The sequence below is a fragment of the Pelodiscus sinensis genome, unplaced genomic scaffold (genome assembly GCF_049634645.1).
Source record: "Pelodiscus sinensis isolate JC-2024 unplaced genomic scaffold, ASM4963464v1 ctg140, whole genome shotgun sequence".
In the NCBI taxonomy this organism is placed as follows: Eukaryota; Metazoa; Chordata; order Testudines; family Trionychidae; genus Pelodiscus; species Pelodiscus sinensis.
The window spans coordinates 220,150-235,666 of NW_027466032.1; the positions used below are offsets into that span (position 1 = coordinate 220,150).

Below are 15,517 nucleotides of genomic sequence, written 5' to 3' on the forward strand. Positions count from 1 at the left end.
GTCGGCTCCATCACCCCACTGGGGCTCTTTGAGTTCCTGGTCCTGCCCTTTGGCCTCAGGGGCCCGGCCCCCTCCCAGCGCCTGGGGGGTCAGTTACTGGGGGGGGACTGGGCTTTGGCTTCTCTCGACGATCCCGTGTCTGTGGCCAGGCCTGGGAGGACCACGTGGCCGGGTGCAGAGGGGCCGGGCCGTCTCCCGGGGGCCGGGCTGACCGGAGGAGCCGGGAAGTGCAGGGTGGGGCTGGCCGAGGGGAGGTGTCTGGGCCACAAGGGGGGGAGCGGTCGGCCGGAGCCGGAGCCGGCCAAGGTGGGAGCCACCCGGGACTGGCCCCCCAGCCCAAGAGGCAGGCCCAGGCTCTCATGGGAGGGCCGGGTGCTACCGGAGGTTTGCGCCCCATTGTAGCGCCTGGCCGCTCCCCTGCCGGGGCTGTGCAGGACGGGACGGGCCGGGGGGGTCTGGACCCAGTGGAGCCGGGGGCTCTCGGGGCCTGAGCGAGGCCTCAGCCAGGGCCCGGTGCCGTCAGCCCGGACTGGAGCAAACCCGCCCTGGGCTCACGGAGCCTCCCGCACGGCCGGGTGCAAACTGACCCCAAGGGGCGCGACGCCCCAGCGCTACCTGAGCAGGGAGCTCTGCCCGGGAGCAGCACGGCGCGGCCAGAGAGCAGGCGCTGGGCCGGGGCCCTTGGAAAGCTGCAGCCCTGCCCGTGGGGGGGCCTCTCCCAGGGCGGCCGACCCCTCCCCAGACCTGGCTGCACCGGGCCCAGGGCCCGAGGCCGAGCGGCTGAGATGGAGCCTGGGAGGGTCCGTGCCAAGGGGGCGCCAGTGTCCCAGCCGGCGCCTGATCCCGGGGGGCTGAGCTGCCCCAGGCCCCTGGCGGAGCGACCCCCCTCAGTCCGGTCTGGAGGGGGAGGGGGGTGAGCAAGGGGGAGTTTTGGGGGGGTCAAGGGGAGGGCTCAGTGCTGGGATGTGATGGGGCGGGGGAGGAGATTGTCCTGGCAGAGACCAGCCCAGATCTGGAGTCGGTGTCTGGTGCCCTGGTGCCCCCGGCCCTCCTCAGAGCCCCCGGCCGGTTCCCACCAGACGCCAGACAAGGGGGTGCAGAGAGGAGACCCCAGCACCCTGCCCAGCTGGTCCCAGCGAGGGGGGAACATTGGGGGGAGGGGAGAAGAGGGGCCCAGGCGACCCTGTTACCTGCAGAGACACTGGCTGGGGGGGCTGTTGCTGGAGGTATTGGGGGCTCAGATTGGGATGGGGGGCAGAGCAGGCAGAGCCCCGGGCAGCAGGGGGGCTCAGCCATGCTGGGCTGGGGGGGCCCAGGCCGACAGGCCTGAGGGTTTGTCTACACTAGCCCCCTAGTTCGAACTAGGGAGGCTCGTGTCGGCGTTCGAAGTTGCAAATGAAGCCCAGGATTTAAACATCCCGCGCTTGACTTGCATCTTGCCGGCCGGTCGCCATTTTGAAATGTCACTAGTCCGGACTAACGGCCCGCGGCTGCACGCGCCAGGGACCCGCTAGTGCGATTAACGCCCCTAAATCCAGCTACCCGGTATTGCTCCTGCAAGGAGGTTTAAGGAGATTGGAACTGGGGGGCTGGTATAGACACTCCCGGAGGGGCCGTTGCTGGTCGCAGCCCCATAGCCCTCCTGGGGGGCTGGCCGGGGGTCGCTCTGGGCTGGGGAGCAGGCTGGGCTAGGCCCTTGGGAGGGGACCCCCAAGGGCTCACAGTGGAGTGGGGCATCAGGAGGCCCTGAGAGGCACTGTCCCGCAGGCGGAGGGGGACCCCCCCAGGTGAGAGGGGCCCCCCAAGAGAGGGTCGCCGCACTAGAGTGGCCCCTGGGAAAGGGCCATCTCACTGCCACCGGGCTGGAGGGGCCCCCTGGAGGGGGCTGCAGCACTGGAGGGGGGGACAGACGGGCCCAGCGTGGGCAGGGCTGGGAGCCAGGATTCCTGGGTTGTCCCCCCAGCTCTCCGGCCAGCGCCACCCCCGCCAGGGACCCGATGACGATCCCAGCGAGGGCCCCGGCAGAGAGACCCGAATCGGCACCCGGGGGAGGGGAATTTGGGGGAGAGATGGGGAGGGGTGTTACAGCCACCGTCCCCCCCACCCTCTGCCCCACAGCGCCCCCTAGTGCCCATTGGGGCAGCCCTGCCTGCCAGAGAAGAGCGCCCCCTGCTGAGCCCCAGGTACCTGCAGCTCAGGGCCCCCTAGAGCTGCACTGCCCCGTAGGGTGTGCAGAGTCCAGCTCCCTCCTGGGGACTCACCCGGCCCTGGCACCCGCACGGCGACCGACGCCCAGGCAGTGAGGCTGGTGCCCGAGTTGTGAGCCTGGCACTCGTACGTGCCCTGCTGAGCGCTGGTCGTGAGGGTCAAGGTGAAGCTGCTGCCGGTCTGGCCAGTGTCGGTGCCGTTGAGAGCCCAGCGATAGCTCGGGGCTGGGACGGAGTCGGCGACACACGTGAGGGTCAGAGGGGACCCCAGGGGCAGGAGGATGGGGCCTGGTGGGTCTATCCTGGCGGAGTCTGGCCCATCTAGACAGAGAGAGACGGGGCAGGAGACGGTGGCACCAGAGAGGGGTCTCTGGTGACCAAAGCCACACGCCCCACCCCAGAAGCAGCTGCATCTCGGTGGCCGGGCAGGGCCGGGGCTGAGGCTACTCACAGGTCACTGTCACGGGGCTGGGCTCGCTGCGCTTGGAGCTGACGGCGTTCCTGACCTCGCACTGGAAGGCGCCGGCGTCGCCCCGGGTGACGTTCAGCACCGTCAGGGTGTGGTTGTCGGGGGACAGCACCAGCCGCCGGCTGGGCCCAAGGGGCTCCCCGTCCCGGAGCCAGAGCCGGGTGTCGGCGCTGGGGGAGCTGTTACACGTGAGGGAGAAGGTCCCGTTCTCAGGCACCAGGGTCTGGTTGGGCGTCACCATGGGCCTGGGCAGCATTTCTGTGCGAGGAGCAGAGAGAGCGTCAGTGGGGGGAGCAGATGGACCCGGCCCCACCCCCAGGGGAACCCTCGGCCCCGGCTCTGCCCCACGGCCCCGTGGGGGACTCAGACCCAGCGCCCCGCCCACACTAGGGAGCTGTATCCAGCCAAACCCTCTGGCAGGGCTTGGGGGCAGTGGGGGGCTGGCAGCCAGCCCCCCCGGGCTCTATTCCCCACGCGAGGGGGGCAGGGGCATTGCAGGTAACACCACCCGCCACAGCAGCGCGGGGGAGGGTGTCACAGAGTGCGGGGGGGCCCCCGGGCCTTGCCCCCACCCGCAGCCAGAGGGGACTCTCAGGCGGCAGGTAGAAGAGAAGGTCTGTCGGGTCCCAGCACTTGTTACAGGAGCCAGGCCCAGCCAGCCCGGCCCGGCCGGGGGGTGGGGGGGCCCGGAGCCAGCGCAGTGGAATCCACCTCACAAAATAGCTGCCGTTTCGTGTAGGCGAGAGGGCCGCGTAGTGTGAAAGGGGAGGAAGTGAAACATTTGATCCCCAAAGAGAACGTCACGGTGCTGAGCGTGCCGAGGGCCAAGCATGTGCTAGAGGAGGAGCTGGAGCTGCGTTCGAAGGGAGAACACACTTCGCTGGGCTCTCGCTGTGCTGCAGCATGTCGGAATAAACTATCCTCCCGACCTTTTACTGAGTGGGAGGATCCCTTCGACCATTTGGAGGTTCCACCGAGATCCCAAACGTCAGCTCCCTGCCCCGGTGACGGACTGCCGTCCTGCAACCCGCTCAGAGCGCACGGCTGCAGGGAGGACACCAGCTTTGCTAGTTTCATAGTGTAGGGCCTGGGGGTCGGTCTTCGCCGCCTGGCGGGTGAGTTCCGACTACGGGATTTCTCCTACGTTTATTATCTTATGGGGAGTAGTTTATTGTTGTGTGTTATATGCAGGGCTCAGCCACGTGGGTCTGTGCATGCGCAGATCGCTCTGCGCCGGCTCTTCTGGGGTGTAATCTACTCGTCACGGGCAAGTCAGTACATTGCAGTCGGGCCCGGGTTAGATGTGTCTGTTCTGAACGCCAAGGCGCCACCCTGGCCTGCCCTCTAGGAGCAATCCAGTGACCGGCAGTGTCTGAAGGCGAGGGCCTGGCAGACAGTCGTCTGAGTGTGTCTGTTAAATTGTCTCTGAAAATAAGCCAGCCGGCCTTTACGGCAGCCGTCCTGCATGGTCTGTCTGTCTCTGGAAGGAAGAGGCCGGGCGTCTTCCATTGTCTGTGAATTGTTTCTAAGGACGTTGGGCTCCCTTTATGGCAAGTGCCTTCCTGGTTTTCCCTGGTGTGGGACCCTAACGAAGCAAAGAATAACTTCAGCTGAAGTGTGGTGGGAAGCGCCGGGTCCTTAGGGCAGCGCCACGTCACAGAGACCCACGGGAACTGGGCGAGAGACACGCATCTACAGGTGGAAACCAGGGGCAATGTGAAAAGGAGAAAAGAAAAGCAATGTGTGTGGAGAATGCTGAGTACGGATGTGCTGAGGGGCCTGTGATGCCGCTGCCCGGGTCTGAGGGTTACGGATTCCAGGGCTCTCCCACGAGGGGGTTCTGAAAGCAGGGGGGTCGGCGAACTCGGAACACGTGTGGAAGTGACGACTCCCCTTATTTCATGAGCTGCTGCTACGGCCTGACGCTCCAGACCCAGCAGCCCCTTCTCTGGTTTCCTATGAGCCGCTGAGCGGACAGGCAGTGGACAGGGTACGCCCGGTGACTAACATAGGTGGGGCCGGTCTAAGCACACCCCGCGCCGCCGGAAGGCGTCCTGCGTACCACAGGTGCGGGCATCATGGACCAGGGACCGCTTTTGGCAGAGAAGGATTTAATCAGGGGGCGCTGGGAAAGGAAAGTGCCAGCACCAAGGAAGTAGAAATAACATTGCCCCCCCCCCCGCATCAACAGAGCGAAAATCAAAGCCCTGAGGGGTGAGCGAAGCTCAGAAAAGCAAAAATCTCCCCCCCCCCCCCAGTGAGACGTAACTCGCAAGCAGCAGCACCGTGACTGGGCCTGTCCCGGCTCCCAGGGCCCTCCCACGCTTGGCCCCTCGGGTCCTGGGCAGAGCCCCCCCCCCCCAGTGCGGCAGCCCCTTCTCGGGGAGCCCCCCCCTCCGGCGGCAGAGACAGCCCTTTCCCGGGGCCACTCCAGTGCGGCGACCCTCTCCTGGGGGCCCCTCTCACCTGGGGGCCACCCCTCCGCCTCTGGGATGGCGCCTCTCAGAGCCTCCAGCCGCCTCCTCCACCATGAGCCCCTCGGGGGTCCCGTCCCTCTGTTCCCCTGGGGTCCCCCTCCCAGAGGGAGCAGGGCCCCCCGTTCTCTAGAGCAGAGCGACTCCCAGCCAGCACCGAACAGGCGGGTTTATTGGGCTTTGAACAGCAACAGGTCTCCAGGCCAGTCTCCTGGGCCCCAGCCCCCCGTCAGCCTCCCTGCAGCCAGGTGAGTCCTGCCCTCAGTCCCCAAAAACAACCACCCCAGGTCCTCGAGCAGCGCCCCCCATAGCCCCTCCCCCGCCCATTGGCTACTCCCAGGTAAGATGGTCGCCTGGGCCTCTCTTCTCCGGCTCCCTCCCCGCCCCCCCAATGTTCCCCCCTCGCTGGGGTCAGCTGGGCCGGTTCCGGGTCCCCTCTTCAGCCCCTTGTCTGTGTCTGGTCTGAACTAGCCGTGTCCTCCGAGCAGGGTCGGGGTCATCAGGGTCCCACATACGCCTCCACCTCTGGGCTGCTGTCTGGAACAACCAAGTGCCCCCCTTTGTCACATGAAACCAGTAACTGCTGGGCACTGAGCCCCCCTGTAACACCCCCCTTTGAGCCCCCAAACTCCCCCCTCCTCACAGCGACGAAATGCCCTGGGGAAGGAATTGGGTGGTGGTTTGTCAGAGCTACGCGGGGAGTTTCGATTAGAACATTTCTAATAGTGCTGGTGCTGTACTGGGGCTTCCAAAGTCAATTAAAACCCTGAAACTATTGAATGTAACCTGCTGGGTTAGAGAACCCCAACGGCAAGAGGGAGGAACTGGGGGGAGGGGTAAACTGAGGCAGTCCATGGTATCTTGCTGAGAACTGACAACTCAAATCCTAAATTGAAGGCTTGGGAACACAGCACGGGCAGTTAACTGGACCCTGCCTTCCCTGACAACCACAGTCCAACGGGGCTTTATCGAAGTGACGGGCTGAAGCTTTCACACGCTCTTCGTTACTGTCAGGTGTTAATGAAACGTGTTCGGGCTCTTTACTCCCGGTAAAGGAAGCGTTTCCCAAGGACCCCGAGCAACCTTCGCACCCGTTAGAACCAGGAGCCTGGTTCTAAAGGTCCAGCAGTGAAAGACGCTCTAGCCCCACGTTGGGAAGGCCCTGACCAGGTTTTGCTAGCCACCACCACTGCTGCAGTGCCCGTCTGGACCCGTGGCTCTCACTGCAGAGAGACCCCTCCGCCTCGAGAGGAGTCCACCTGACTACTGAGAAGTCTCCCTCCTTCCGGCCCTGCTTTCCCTCCGCTGCACAGCAAGAGTTAAGTACGAGAGGAAGGTCTGGCCACCTCTCCCCTGTACACGAGCAGCATTGCCAGGCCTTCCATATCCGCCGGAAGAGCAAAGTATTACAGGCGATGTGCTGGGAACCTCACCCCTGCACACTAACAGCATTGCCAGGCCTTCCATATCCGCCGGAAGAGCAAAGTATTACAGGCGATGTGCTGGGAACCTCACCCCTGTTCACTAGCAGCATTGCCAGGCCTTCCATATCCGCCGGAAGAGCAAAGTATTACAGGCGATGTGCTGGGAACCTCACCCCTGCACACTAACAGCATTGCCAGGCCTTCCATATCCGCCGGAAGAGCAAAGTATTACAGGCGATGTGCTGGGAACCTCACCCCTGTTCACTAGCAGCATTGCCAGGCCTTCCATATCCGCCGGAAGAGCAAAGTATTACAGGCGATGTGCTGGGAACCTCTCCCCTGTACACTAACAGCATTGCCAGGCCTTCCATATCCGCCGGAAGAGCAAAGTATTACAGGCGATGTGCTGGGAACCTCACCCCTGTTCACTAACAGCATTGCCAGGCCTTCCATATCCGCCGGAAGAGCAAAGTATTACAGGCGATGTGCTGGGAACCTCACCCCTGCACACTAACAGCATTGCCAGGCCTTCCATATCCGCCGGAAGAGCAAAGTATTACAGGCGATGTGCTGGGAACCTCACCCCTGCACACTAACAGCATTGCCAGGCCTTCCATATCCGCCGGAAGAGCAAAGTATTACAGGCGATGTGCTGGGAACCTCTCCCCTGTACACTAGCAGCATTGCCAGGCCTTCCATATCCGCCGGAAGAGCAAAGTATTACAGGCGATGTGCTGGGAACCTCTCCCCTGTTCACTAGCAGCATTGCCAGGCCTTCCATATCCGCCGGAAGAGCAAAGTATTACAGGCGATGTGCTGGGAACCTCACCCCTGCACACTAACAGCATTGCCAGGCCTTCCATATCCGCCAGAAGAGCAAAGTATTACAGGCGATGTGCTGGGAACCTCTCCCCTGTACACTAACAGCATTGCCAGGCCTTCCATATCCGCCGGAAGAGCAAAGTATTACAGGCGATGTGCTGGGAACCTCTCCCCTGTACACTAACAGCATTGCCAGGCCTTCCATATCCGCCGGAAGAGCAAAGTATTACAGGCGATGTGCTGGGAACCTCACCCCTGCACACTAACAGCATTGCCAGGCCTTCCATATCCGCCGGAAGAGCAAAGTATTACAGGCGATGTGCTGGGAACCTCTCCCCTGTACACTAGCAGCATTGCCAGGCCTTCCATATCCGCCGGAAGAGCAAAGTATTACAGGCGATGTGCTGGGAACCTCTCCCCTGTTCACTAGCAGCATTGCCAGGCCTTCCATATCCGCCGGAAGAGCAAAGTATTACAGGCGATGTGCTGGGAACCTCACCCCTGCACACTAACAGCATTGCCAGGCCTTCCATATCCGCCGGAAGAGCAAAGTATTACAGGCGATGTGCTGGGAACCTCTCCCCTGTACACTAACAGCATTGCCAGGCCTTCCATATCCGCCGGAAGAGCAAAGTATTACAGGCGATGTGCTGGGAACCTCTCCCCTGTTCACTAGCAGCATTGCCAGGCCTTCCATATCCGCCAGAAGAGCAAAGTATTACAGGCGATGTGCTGGGAACCTCTCCCCTGTACACTAACAGCATTGCCAGGCCTTCCATATCCGCCGGAAGAGCAAAGTATTACAGGCGATGTGCTGGGAACCTCACCCCTGTTCACTAGCAGCATTGCCAGGCCTTCCATATCCGCCGGAAGAGCAAAGTATTACAGGCGATGTGCTGGGAACCTCTCCCCTGTTAACTAGCAGCATTGCCAGGCCTTCCATATCCGCCGGAAGAGCAAAGTATTACAGGCGATGTGCTGGGAACCTCTCCCCTGTACACTAACAGCATTGCCAGGCCTTCCATATCCGCCGGAAGAGCAAAGTATTACAGGCGATGTGCTGGGAACCTCTCCCCTGTACACTAACAGCATTGCCAGGCCTTCCATATCCGCCGGAAGAGCAAAGTATTACAGGCGATGTGCTGGGAACCTCTCCCCTGTTCACTAGCAGCATTGCCAGGCCTTCCATATCCGCCAGAAGAGCAAAGTATTACAGGCGATGTGCTGGGAACCTCACCCCTGTTCACTAACAGCATTGCCAGGCCTTCCATATCCGCCGGAAGAGCAAAGTATTACAGGCGATGTGCTGGGAACCTCACCCCTGTACACTAACAGCATTGCCAGGCCTTCCATATCCGCCGGAAGAGCAAAGTATTACAGGCGATGTGCTGGGAACCTCTCCCCTGTACACGAGCAGCATTGCCAGGCCTTCCATATCCGCCGGAAGAGCAAAGTATTACAGGCGATGTGCTGGGAACCTCACCCCTGTACACGAGCAGCATTGCCAGGCCTTCCATATCCGCCGGAAGAGCAAAGTATTACAGGCGATGTGCTGGGAACCTCTCCCCTGCTCACTAGCAGCATTGCCAGGCCTTCCATATCCGCCGGAAGAGCAAAGTATTACAGGCGATGTGCGGGGAACCTCTCCCCTGTACACTAACAGCATTGCCAGGCCTTCCATATCCGCCGGAAGAGCAAAGTATTACAGGCGATGTGCTGGGAACCTCTCCCCTGCTCACTAGCAGCATTGCCAGGCCTTCCATATCCGCCGGAAGAGCAAAGTATTACAGGCGATGTGCTGGGAACCTCTCCCCTGTTCACTAACAGCATTGCCAGGCCTTCCATATCCGCCGGAAGAGCAAAGTATTACAGGCGATGTGCTGGGAACCTCTCCCCTGTTCACTAACAGCATTGCCAGGCCTTCCATATCCGCCGGAAGAGCAAAGTATTACAGGCGATGTGCTGGGAACCTCACCCCTGCACACTAGCAGCATTGCCAGGCCTTCCATATCTGCCGGAAGAGCAAAGTATTACAGGCGATGTGCTGGGAACCTCACCCCTGTACACTAACAGCATTGCCAGGCCTTCCATATCCGCCGGAAGAGCAAAGTATTACAGGCGATGTGCTGGGAACCTCTCCCCTGTACACTAACAGCATTGCCAGGCCTTCCATATCCGCCGGAAGAGCAAAGTATTACAGGCGATGTGCTGGGAACCTCTCCCCTGTACACTAACAGCATTGCCAGGCCTTCCATATCCGCCGGAAGAGCAAAGTATTACAGGCGATGTGCTGGGAACCTCTCCCCTGTACACTAACAGCATTGCCAGGCCTTCCATATCCGCCGGAAGAGCAAAGTATTACAGGCGATGTGCTGGGAACCTCACCCCTGTACACTAACAGCATTGCCAGGCCTTCCATATCCGCCGGAAGAGCAAAGTATTACAGGCGATGTGCTGGGAACCTCTCCCCTGCACACTAACAGCATTGCCAGGCCTTCCATATCCGCCGGAAGAGCAAAGTATTACAGGCGATGTGCTGGGAACCTCTCCCCTGTACACTAACAGCATTGCCAGGCCTTCCATATCCGCCGGAAGAGCAAAGTATTACAGGCGATGTGCTGGGAACCTCACCCCTGTACACTAACAGCATTGCCAGGCCTTCCATATCCGCCGGAAGAGCAAAGTATTACAGGCGATGTGCTGGGAACCTCTCCCCTGTACACTAACAGCATTGCCAGGCCTTCCATATCCGCCGGAAGAGCAAAGTATTACAGGCGATGTGCTGGGAACCTCACCCCTGCACACTAACAGCATTGCCAGGCCTTCCATATCCGCCGGAAGAGCAAAGTATTACAGGCGATGTGCTGGGAACCTCTCCCCTGTTCACTAGCAGCATTGCCAGGCCTTCCATATCCGCCGGAAGAGCAAAGTATTACAGGCGATGTGCTGGGAACCTCACCCCTGTTCACTAACAGCATTGCCAGGCCTTCCATATCCGCCGGAAGAGCAAAGTATTACAGGCGATGTGCTGGGAACCTCTCCCCTGTTCACTAACAGCATTGCCAGGCCTTCCATATCCGCCGGAAGAGCAAAGTATTACAGGCGATGTGCTGGGAACCTCTCCCCTGTTCACTAACAGCATTGCCAGGCCTTCCATATCCGCCAGAAGAGCAAAGTATTACAGGCGATGTGCTGGGAACCTCACCCCTGTTCACTAACAGCATTGCCAGGCCTTCCATATCCGCCGGAAGAGCAAAGTATTACAGGCGATGTGCTGGGAACCTCACCCCTGTACACTAACAGCATTGCCAGGCCTTCCATATCCGCCGGAAGAGCAAAGTATTACAGGCGATGTGCTGGGAACCTCACCCCTGTACACTAGCAGCATTGCCAGGCCTTCCATATCCGCCGGAAGAGCAAAGTATTACAGGCGATGTGCTGGGAACCTCTCCCCTGTTCACTAACAGCATTGCCAGGCCTTCCATATCCGCCGGAAGAGCAAAGTATTACAGGCGATGTGCTGGGAACCTCACCCCTGTTCACTAGCAGCATTGCCAGGCCTTCCATATCCGCCGGAAGAGCAAAGTATTACAGGCGATGTGCTGGGAACCTCTCCCCTGTTCACTAACAGCATTGCCAGGCCTTCCATATCCGCCGGAAGAGCAAAGTATTACAGGCGATGTGCTGGGAACCTCTCCCCTGTACACTAACAGCATTGCCAGGCCTTCCATATCCGCCGGAAGAGCAAAGTATTACAGGCGATGTGCTGGGAACCTCACCCCTGTACACTAACAGCATTGCCAGGCCTTCCATATCCGCCGGAAGAGCAAAGTATTACAGGCGATGTGCTGGGAACCTCTCCCCTGTACACTAACAGCATTGCCAGGCCTTCCATATCCGCCGGAAGAGCAAAGTATTACAGGCGATGTGCTGGGAACCTCTCCCCTGTACACTAACAGCATTGCCAGGCCTTCCATATCCGCCGGAAGAGCAAAGTATTACAGGCGATGTGCTGGGAACCTCTCCCCTGTACACGAGCAGCATTGCCAGGCCTTCCATATCCGCCGGAAGAGCAAAGTATTACAGGCGATGTGCTGGGAACCTCTCCCCTGTTCACTAACAGCATTGCCAGGCCTTCCATATCCGCCGGAAGAGCAAAGTATTACAGGCGATGTGCTGGGAACCTCTCCCCTGTTCACTAACAGCATTGCCAGGCCTTCCATATCCGCCAGAAGAGCAAAGTATTACAGGCGATGTGCTGGGAACCTCTCCCCTGTACACTAACAGCATTGCCAGGCCTTCCATATCCGCCGGAAGAGCAAAGTATTACAGGCGATGTGCTGGGAACCTCTCCCCTGTACACTAACAGCATTGCCAGGCCTTCCATATCCGCCGGAAGAGCAAAGTATTACAGGCGATGTGCTGGGAACCTCTCCCCTGTACACGAGCAGCATTGCCAGGCCTTCCATATCCGCCGGAAGAGCAAAGTATTACAGGCGATGTGCTGGGAACCTCTCCCCTGTTCACTAACAGCATTGCCAGGCCTTCCATATCCACCGGAAGAGCAAAGTATTACAGGCGATGTGCTGGGAACCTCACCCCTGTACACTAACAGCATTGCCAGGCCTTCCATATCCACCGGAAGAGCAAAGTATTACAGGCGATGTGCTGGGAACCTCTCCCCTGTTCACTAACAGCATTGCCAGGCCTTCCATATCCACCGGAAGAGCAAAGTATTACAGGCGATGTGCTGGGAACCTCTCCCCTGTTCACTAACAGCATTGCCAGGCCTTCCATATCCGCCGGAAGAGCAAAGTATTACAGGCGATGTGCTGGGAACCTCTCCCCTGTTCACTAACAGCATTGCCAGGCCTTCCATATCCACCGGAAGAGCAAAGTATTACAGGCGATGTGCTGGGAACCTCACCCCTGCACGATACTGAACCACGACTGTCGGGAAAGGAGGAGGCGTGTCGGCGCGGAAGCCCAGAGATTTCTGACTTCAAAAGGACATTAAGAACTGACCTTGGTGAAAGTGCAGTATTGTATATTGGCAAGGAGAAACGTGTGGGTGTGGTTTGGGTTTCTTTCAGGATCTGGACTCTGTGCTTATGGACAGATACCATCAGCATGTACTGCCCTCCCTCATTGGTTTTTAGATGCAATTAATCCTTAGATTCCAAATAATCTTTCAGTGGATTATCTTAGTGCCTGACTGCTTCCAAAACCTGCTTTCACTCCTACCAGAGGTTTAGAAAATCTCTGAATTACAAGATCAAATTCATATACTCCAAAGTATTTACCGAATTGAGGAACAGGCTTCCATACAGTCTATAGAGCATCTCTCTTGTGTATTCATTACGATTTATTGTGTTATGTTACTAACGTTATAAAACAGCCCCATCATAGAATTATAGTAGGGACATTAATGAGTTTATTGCTTTTGCTTATTTTAGAATTGTCTATTGCTGTAATTTTACTAATGTATTATGCATTGTTTATGTTAGCTGAATGCTATATTAGCTGCTGTATGAGAAAAACTGAACCGTTTGCAACGGGAAAACAAGTGTACCAAGTGCTGCTGAAGTATGAAGAGAAACAGACGGAATGCAGGATGTTGTAAATGGTATGACGGCAATTGAAATGGAGCCATGAAATGGAAAGTAATGTTGTCCTTAAAGGACAAAAGGGGGGAATTGTGGAATCCATCTTGGAAGATCGCTGCCATTGTATGTAGGGAAGAAGGTCACGTAGTTTGAAAGTGTGGGAAAGTGAAACACTTTATGGTAAAAGAAAACGGAATCATGCTGAGAGTTTGCCCAGCCCCAAGCATGCGCTAGCGACAGTCTGTTACGTAGCTCCTACTAGAAGAGGAATTGTAGCTGTATTGGAAGGGAGAACACACTTTGGTGGGTTCTCGCTGTGCTGCAGCATTTCTAAATAAACTATTCTCCGGCCCTTTTACTGAGTGTGAGGCTCGTTTCGACAGCACCCTGAACCCCCCCGTGTCCTCTGCTAACCGAGACCCTCTCCCATCCTCAGCAACCAATCCCAGTCTGCCAGCAGCCCCACCCCTCTTCTGTCCTGTGCCCCGGAATGGTGTCACCAGGTTACTCCCCTCCCCAGGGAAACTGAGGCACACCCATGCACAGTTCCTGCAGGGCAGCACAGGATAGTGGGAATCACAGGCAGCACAACAACGCAACCAGACAGAACACATTCCCCACTAAGACTCGGTGTGTGTGTGCCTCAGTTTCCCCGGCACGGGGCACTGGCTGGACGAGAAGGGGGCTGCGGGGCATGGTTCCCTGGGTGCAGCCTCTCAGCCCCAGGATCAGCCGGGCGGGGCACAAAGGGGAGGCGGGTGACTCCGGGCTGGGGACTAGGGCCTGGGGGCGGGTGAGTCTGGGCTGGTCTGAGGACCAGGGAGGAGGGGGCGGCGCAGGAGGGGGCCAGGCCCCAGGCGCTGCTCCCCCAGACCAATAGCGCGGACCGCGCCCGGCTCCCGGCTACGAACCAATAAACCTTCCGTTCGCCTGGGCTGAGCGGCCGTCTGGTCACTTCACAAGCCCGGGGAGAGGCCCGGAGCCCGAGGGGGGGGGGTCCCTGGGGTGTCACTTACCCCAGACGCGCAGAAGCACCGCGGTGAGGACTCTGTTCCCGGGAGCCTCCATCAGCAGCGAGTAGGTCCCGGTGTCACTGAGCGTCACCCCCGCGATGTGCAGGGCGCAGCCCGGCCCCCCTGTCTCCCGCCCCGTGTGCGCCGGGCCGATGCTCGGAGCAGACGGTGCCGACGGGTAGTAAGTGAGGATCCGTCTGGTCTCATCAGTGGTCGCTGATCGGAACCAGGCGCAGCTCAGCACGTTCTGCGGAGGATCCCGCGGGGCCAGGCTGACGCCCCCTCCCACCACGGGGCTCGGCGGGCTGAGGACGATGGTCCCTGGGGGCCGGGTGCTCTGGACCGGCGCCGGCTGGAGGCAGGAGCCCAGGACGGAGGCTGCGGGGGGAGCCCAGATACTAACGGTGCCCCTCACCCCCGACCTGCCCCCCCGCTTTCCTCTGCCCCCCCTCGGGCAGCCCTTCGTGTCCCCTGCCCCGCCCCTCGCCCCGTCTCAGCTGCCAGGGCCCCTCGCCAGGAGCCTTTGCTGCAGCGGGCGGGGGCAGGGGGCTCTGGCAGGGCAGCCCCGACTTCCCCTCCCACCTCGACCCGCCCGCTCCCCCGCTGCTTTGAGCAGGAACCAGTGGGGGGGGGGGGGTTCCCCCGTGGGGGGCCCGGTCCCTGGGTCACCGCACAGGCTGGGGCTGGGGAGGAGCGAGACACAAACAGCTGCTCCCTGCGAACCTTCCCCTGCGAGGCAGGGTCTGCGGGGCCCAGGGGCTGGTGCGGGGCCCCCCCGGGCTGGGGACGCTGCCGCGGGGGGCTGGGCGGGGACAGAACCGGCCTAGGGGGGAAGCCTCGGACCCCCCCCGGTCCCTGGGGTCCCCGCAGCTCAGCCCCGCTGCTTCCCCGGACACCGGCTCGTGTCCCGGACACCTGGGTCCCCCCCGCTCTGACCTGCCAGGAGAACCCGGGCCCAAGGGCCGCCCGGCCGGGGGGGGCCTCGCTCCATCGCCCGTCGCTGCCGCGGGACGCGCCCGGTGTCAGACGCCTGGTCCCAGCGGGGCGAAGGGCAGAGCGGGGGGGGGCGGGGGCAGAGCGGGGGGGGAGGAAGCTCCGCCCCCGCCCTGCTCAGCGCAGGCACCTGGTCCGGCCCCTTTCTCGCCCCCGCCCTGCCCGCGACCGCCCCCTCGTGGACACTCGGAGGCTGCCGAGCGAGACGTGTCCCCGGGGCAGCGACCCGGACCAGAGGGGGGGGGGTGTTCTGCTCATAGAGCGTGGCCCGAGCCGCAGGATCTGCGGGACTCACCGCCGCGGGCCCCTGGCCAGGGCTTCCTCCCCAGGCGGGTTCTTGAACCCGGCCGCTCTATGGGGCGCCTCGCCCGGCTCCCACGGGCCGCAGCTCGCCCCCTCCAGCCCAGCCCCCAAGGGGCCAGGCTCCCCCCCCACCTGCTGCATGGCAACTGGTCCTGGTCCCCGCCCCCTCAGGCTGTCGTAAGCGCCTGCCCCCTCCTCCCCCCCCA

The 15,517-nt window shown here is 60.6% G+C and overlaps 1 protein-coding gene across 6 annotated transcripts in view; it reads right to left on the bottom strand.

Moving 5' to 3' along the window:
* The window catches only part of LOC102459912 (cell adhesion molecule CEACAM6-like), a 70,745-nt gene extending 55,646 nt beyond the window's left edge, over nucleotides 1-15,099 (bottom strand). For 4 of the 6 annotated variants that reach the window (XM_075918499.1, XM_075918498.1, XM_075918497.1 and 1 more), the window contains exons 1-2: nucleotides 14,952-15,099; nucleotides 14,019-14,393 (exon numbers count right to left, since the gene is read on the bottom strand). In XM_075918499.1, the coding sequence (XP_075774614.1) occupies nucleotides 14,019-14,393; nucleotides 14,952-15,006 (430 nt within the window). In that variant the 5' untranslated portion in view covers nucleotides 15,007-15,099. Of the gene's footprint in view, nucleotides 1-2,283; nucleotides 2,529-2,658; nucleotides 2,935-14,018; nucleotides 14,394-14,951 lie in introns of all 6 variants that reach the window. The other 2 variants (XM_075918501.1, XM_075918496.1) reach the window with 2 other exon arrangements.
* Nucleotides 15,100-15,517: the final 418 nt, after the last annotated feature.